At 37.8% G+C, this 6,858-nt stretch overlaps 1 protein-coding gene across 2 annotated transcripts in view; it reads left to right on the top strand.

Annotated features, from left to right (window-relative positions):
- Positions 1-6,858, top strand: part of LOC117119795 (death-associated protein kinase 2-like) — a 34,547-nt gene that overhangs the window by 5,980 nt on the left and 21,709 nt on the right. For both annotated transcript variants that reach the window (XM_033264711.1, XM_033264709.1), the window contains exon 3: positions 632-770. In XM_033264711.1, coding sequence (XP_033120602.1) covers positions 632-770 — 139 coding nt within the window. The remainder of the gene's footprint in view (positions 1-631; positions 771-6,858) is intronic.

Here is a 6,858-nt window from a genome sequence, read left to right as displayed (position 1 = left end):
GCTGCTACGAGTAGGTAAGAGTCCTCTCCGAATCGAGCTAGCATAGGCCAGGGCGCGATTTTTTTTTCCGTACGAAACATTTGCATGAAACTCCATTCGGGTCGTCTCGGATTGATTCGACTCAAGTTTGATATACGAACAAGAGCAGGCACTTCGCAATGTCGTGACGCTCGAGTATTCTATTAGATTACCTTTACTGTACTGTTCTGTTCTTTATATATGTTTACCTACGGCAGGCCTATGAAATCTTACCGATTTATGGGATGTAGGCTACGTCTGTAACTAACTGTGAGCTTCTTGTATGTTTGTTATCAAATGTACTACAACAGCTAGTACCCCCTTCTATAGTAGCAGTGGTAAATAGGTACATTCCTATCAAATGCTAGAGCAAAAGAGGCTAAAATAGTGGGCCTAGTGGAACGGCCTAGTTCCTGTCTCTTATACACATCTAGATGTGTATAAGAGACAGGCACAATTAAGTTTGTTGTATCTTGTTATTATAAAAATAATTAAATTAATAATTTAAATTAAAAAATAATAATTGATTATTTTAAAAAGCAATTATTTCTTGCCCTTATTCATACAGTATCTTTACAGGGCACAATTAAGTTTCTTGTTTCTTGTTATGTAGGGTATCTGGAGGAGAGTTGTTTCATTACCTTGCTGAGAAAGATCATGTATCTGAGGAGGAGGCAGCTAATTTTACACTTCAGTTATTAGAAGCCTGTCATTATATCCATAGAAACAAAGTATGCCATCTGGATTTAAAGGTATGGTAGTAAATTATTTTCATTAGTTCAATATACGCACTATCATTATAAATATTATCATTAATTTTATCATTATCATTTAAAATCCTGGATAGATGAATCTTCATTAAACTGCCATTATTATTAGTTCCTTTGTGACCTTAGGTCACATGGAACTAATGTAATGGTTCACATGTAAAATGTGTGTATGAGATGTGCAACCAAAAGAGGTCAGCATATTTGTAAACAAATAGGCTCCGAAACGGTGCATCGTGGCAGGTATACATTGTGTTCGATAGTTGCTGGTTGACATGCAATTGTGCAAGAAATGTTTGTTTTTTCGGTTAGATATAAAATGTAAGCTGTAGACGATAAAACATATACCCCCTACCACCAGTTTTGAGTCGTTTTTTAGTCGAAAATATGATTTGCGCATGCGTTGGGTCAAACTTTCCCGACATTTTGTTTCTGTCGCGAGCTGCCTAGAAAAGTTCTTTATGTTGTTTTCGCGACTGTCAGTAAACATTGAGCAAGCTGAGTTGTGGCATATCGGCCACTTGTGCTATTATTTGAAGGTGTTCTGTGTGTTCTATTAGAGTTTTAGTATACTTTAACGGCTAAGATTTACGGATCTGGTGTACCTAGGCCTAGACACATACGTAATGTAAGCTTCTCTTTGGGCGACACCGTCGGACCTGGTGTAGGCCTAGACACATCTGATATACTATACCGTTACGTAAAGTAGGTTTTTTGGCCTACCACCAGCCTACCGTCAAGCAATAAAAATCAACATTTGTGGAATTATTTTCCAAGAAATGATGGTTAAAAATTCTGGACACATAAATATGCAGCATGTGATGGACGGATGAACCTAAGGGTTGGCGGGGACAGCATGTGATGGACAGACGAACCTGAGGGTTGGCGGGGGGACGGGAGTTCATCAAATGATGTTTGGGAAAATAATGGTCAGAAAATACAGCATCTGATGGACATTCCCGGGTGGGGGAGCACCTTAAAATTATGGACACCTAAATTTACAGCATAGCTTCATCAAATGATGTTTGGGAAAATAATGGTTAGAAAATACAGCATCTGATGGACAGTACCGGGTGGGGGAGAACCTTAAAATAATGGACACACAAATTTACAGCATGTGATGGACTGTCACATTATTGGGGAACTGTATTTGGGAAAACAATTGCCATAAATGTACGGCATCTGATATTCAGACCTGGGGTGGGGAAAATTGGACACATATACAGCATGTGATGAAGTGACATTGGGGGTGGGACATAATGTGATGGTCCTTGGGTGGTCTATGATGTTTTGGAAAATAATGGATATGTATACAGTATCTGATATTCGGACCTGGGGGTGGTGGAAGTTATGGACACACAAATATACAGCATGTAATAGATTGTCATTGGGCGATGGACATAAATATACAGCATTTGAAATTCGGACCTGGGGTGGGGGAAAATTATAGACACATAAATATACAGCATGTGATGGACTGGCATTGGTGATGGGGGAGGTTTCAATTGACAAGTCTATATACAGCATGTGATGGACAGTCCCAGGTGAGGAGAACCTTGTAACAGGCTACAGTATGTGATGATGCATTTTTACGTATTTTAGAAGTATTCATTTTGAGTGGTCCCAGGATATAATTTGTATTGGCTCAAAAAAAAAAGCTTTAAACATTTTACACTGTGTACAAAGGGGGGGGGGAGCCGCGGCTCCCTGGATACGTCCCTGCCATCCCCATCCCACGAAACTGTCCCAATTTCGGGGGGTGGAATTATACCCGGGGATTCCCTAGGCCTAGTGTGTGAACAGACGAAAATGACGATCGTTTTTCACCTACCATTCAATAGCCTATCAAAACAATATTCGGGCGAAGAAATCAGTCTTGCATAATGTAACAAGTTATTTTTAGCAGCGAATCTCTGTGAAAACGTGCGAGTCTTCACGCTGTGAATTAACGATCCAATCAGCCCACTGGGCAGGTCTTTTCAGGGACGGACCGCGGTGTTGTCTATCTTTAGCCACAGTTAGTGAGCTGCAGAATTCGGAGACAATTCTTTTATTTTTTGAGCATTTGTTAAATTTACCGACCTAGGCCGACTTACCCAATTCTCAGACCCTTGCCTGGGACTTTACACCCGTGGAAATTCTTGTACGCAAAGTTGGGCGTAAAGTCGGGGTGGGGTTCTATCCAAGGAACTGTGAGAGTAGTGACTGTGAGAGTTTTCTCTATTGTTGAAAAAACAAGACCAAGCTTCGAGCAAGCATGACAACAAAAACTTAAAGTGCTTTAATGACACACAAGCTGGAAATGTTGAACAGAGATTATTAGGCTCAATTGTCATTCGAACAGGGGTGGCCCCAGTGGGTGGTGCAGGGTCGCCCTGTCGGAGAGGGCTTCCCCCCCCCCCCATCGGGGAGAAAGAGCACAATTCGTCGGGGAGAAAAAAAATTATATGTATTTTCTACATATTAGTAGACTCTAAAATCAATTAAATGAGCCTAATTTGGGACCCTTAAATTGTAGCTTTCGTCAGGGAAATCTGATCCCTCGTCAGGGCATATCCCTCCCCCCACCACGTCGGGCAAATCCTGGCACCACCCCTACATTCGAATAAATATTGACGTTATGACTCTAATGAGATTAGCCCAAGCATGCTCTGCCCTTCATGGTGAACTGTAGGCCTACTGATTAAAATGTAACTTAAATATTTGTGTTGGTTGTGAGGTAAATAAACAGTACACTTGAAATTGAGTAACTCTTGTTTTGTTTGAAGCAACTGTACAGGAATTAGGATAATTGCCATCTTAATTCTTACAATTGTTTGTCATCAATGAATAGCGTCTCTATTTTTGAATTCGAATGTTGGCAGGTATGTAAATATACAGCATTTGATGGATGGACCTGTATGAGGGTGTAGGTGTATGTAAAAACATTAGAAACCATTACTGGACCACAAATCCCTCTAAACTATGTTTACGTACAAACGTACACACCCGCAGGGTTCTGGTTAATATTCTAAATCATCATCATCACTACAGGTATTATGCTCATTAAGTTGAATAGCTTGTTGGTTAAGATGTCTGCCTTCAATGTAGGGTCTTGTGTCCACTTTTGGATAAAATGAAATATAAAAAAAAAATATCATCACTATTATATTTAAATCATTAAATAAATCATCACTTCTTTATCATCATAACCATTACTACCACTAACTTTCAATTTATTCAAAATCCTCGTCCATGACAGGAGTTCTCAGAAAGCAATGTATAAAAAAGCTGCAGCAGAAATCCTTTCTAAAGGTCTTGTCATATCTTATTAGATTGCCTTACCTCTGTATCTTGTAGAAGGAATAAATCTGGCTTGCCTTACCCATTGTTAATCATATCTAGGCTTTTAGTATGTTTGCCTGAGTCCACAAAGTCTAGATTTAACTTTAAAAAAAAAAAGACAACAATCAAGTGGAAGGGTAGGAAATTACCTGTGACTTGCAGCTTTTACTTCTCTGAAATGCGCACAGACTTGGAGTAACTTATTCAACAACTTACTTTTTCAATTATTCTCACCCAAGGATCACCTCTTCTCGAAGGGTGTACTGGGTTCAAGTCAATTGTGTACACTGGGCCTACGGTTTAGAGTCCTCATCCAAGAAAACTTTGTTCCACCATTTGAATCAGCACTGATATTAATAATGGCTGTGGGTTGTAGCGCATTTGCCATTACCGCTCATTCTTCTCACCTCAAATCAACATATAGTACACATATGTCAGACATACATATATAAATTGGTGATTAGATACTTAAATAAATTAAAAGTGTCAAACTTACAATGGATTTCTAATGGGTCTAGATTGTCGAACAGACAGTGGGATTGCCTTTATATACTTTGTGAATAGGATGCAAGGGGCTTGACTTATCCTTACAACTTGTAAATGGATGCATGGTATTTGCCTTACTCCTACAGGGAGAAATGCATGAGTAATGTAATGTTATCCCAGTTTTTGAAAGGGGTGCATTGAGGAATATGCCATACTAGCTTGGAAGATGCATAGCCACCTTTACACCAACTTGTAAAAAGTTGCAATTCAAATGCATTAAGCCCATATATGTGAGACATTTTCATCAAATCTGCTTAATAATTCAGTACCATAGGTATAACCAGGTCCTTTGTCATTCATACTTTTGTCTTTTGATTGGTTACAGCCTTGACAATCCTTTTAGCAAGCCTTTATTTACCTCGAAGTAAAGTGTAGTGTAGAGTAGTGTACAATACCTGCCCTAGGCCTCTAGTAATTATAAAAAGTGCCCTTACTTCAATAAATTTTCAAGAAGATGTTGAAAGACATTAATTTGATCTTACCAAAAAGTTATAACAACAGTTTCTTTAAGTTTCATACATTTTATCGATTATCATTTTAACAGAAAAAATGGTTACCTCTTTAGGCGAGACTTTTTTAATACCTTGTTTTAGCAAACTTATTTTTGTAAGGTCCTCAGAGGAGTGCAGAAAAAAAATGAATTTTGTTTTTTTATCTAGCAAAATTATTTTGCCAAAAGCATCCAGGCAGAGGATAAAATAAAAATAAAATTTTATTGATGAATGTAAACAGTGTAGTATGAGATTGATAAATGCTTTAAATTGTTAAGGTTTGAGGGACCTAATAATTAAATAAAAAATGTGACCCACGATCATAAAAGGGCTGTAAACTCACCCTCAGGCCAAAATGAGTTTTTGTTATTATGGCATAGAACATACCATTTACTTTAAAATGACAGTTAAATGAACTTAATAGGGTGTCTGAAAGCAAAGTTATGACCGTTTGCATAATTATAATCTTATCAACTTTCTCAAATCAAGTTTTGAGAAAAATGCATTTATTTTCGGCAAGTTCTATTTGTTATTCAGTAACTCCCATTCGAAAATGGCTAAATTTTACCTTTTACAGTTGGAATTTTGAACTCAAACTTCAGGAATAGTAAGATTAAAACTTATACTTTATTTATTACACAAAAACCCAATTCACAAAAAATTCACACTCTACGCCCTATTCTGGGTATTGAGGCTTATTTCTTAATACAGCGAGTTTACAGCCTTTTATAAGCTTGGGTCACAAATTTTATTTTATTTTTTTTAAAGTTCCATTTTTTCGTGATAGAAATCGCCATTCATTATTGATGGTCGGTGGTTTGCTAAGCAAGGTAAAAAAATGCCTCGCCCCCAACAAAAAAAAATTAAATTTTGGTTTTCATTTTTGTTAGAGCAGAGTTTGGATTTTTACAAGGGTGAGTGCTGTCCATTGCTTGGTACTTTGACCATAGCCCAGGTTGTCAAATAGATCTTTGTCTGAAGATATCAAATTTTATATAATTATCAGGATGTAAAGTTTATCATAGGTTATATTTACTTTGTAGTGTATAAACACCTATTCCCTTCATATCCAAACTCTTTAGGTGATAACCCATTTTTGAAAACCTATTTCAAAGTGCCTAACCCAGAAAGACTATCAAGATAATCTATATTTGGTATTTTTTTAGATGTGAAAAAACTTGGAAATTAGAAGTGAATACCTATTCAAGATGGAACCTTAAGTAGCATGGTTTGAGTGTTGTTACAGTGGCAACCTTAAGTAGCATGGTTTGAGTGTTGTTACTGTGGCAACCTTAAGTAGCACGGTTTGAGTGTTGTTACTGTGGCAACCTTAAGTAGCATGGTTTGAGTGTTGTTACTGTGGCAACCTTAAATAGCACGGTTTGAGTGTTACTGTGGCGAGAGAAGCAAGTTCATAGCTAGACGTCAGGGATTACTATCGCATGCTTCTTATCAAGGGCTAGGTTATTGCTGCGAAGCAGCCAATTCATATTCTTGACAGCAATTTGACCTCTGAAAGTTCATTGTTTGTCAAAAAACAAGGGCCTAAGACGACTGAAAAGCGGAGTTTCCTTCTTTCGTTCTGCCGGGTAAAATCAATTACTTTAGGCGACATTTGTAGACTAACCTACATGTACCAACGTCCACATGTCGCGTTAGCCTTATCCTACTCTAGGCCTAGACTAGCTAGGATGGTATAGGCCTAATCTCAG

This window comes from Anneissia japonica, unplaced genomic scaffold (assembly GCF_011630105.1).
Source record: "Anneissia japonica isolate Jap-2015-1 unplaced genomic scaffold, ASM1163010v1 scaffold724_len3256291_cov202, whole genome shotgun sequence".
Lineage (NCBI taxonomy): Eukaryota > Metazoa > Echinodermata > Crinoidea > Comatulida > Comatulidae > Anneissia > Anneissia japonica.
This window is presented reverse-complemented; position numbering and strand designations above follow the sequence as displayed.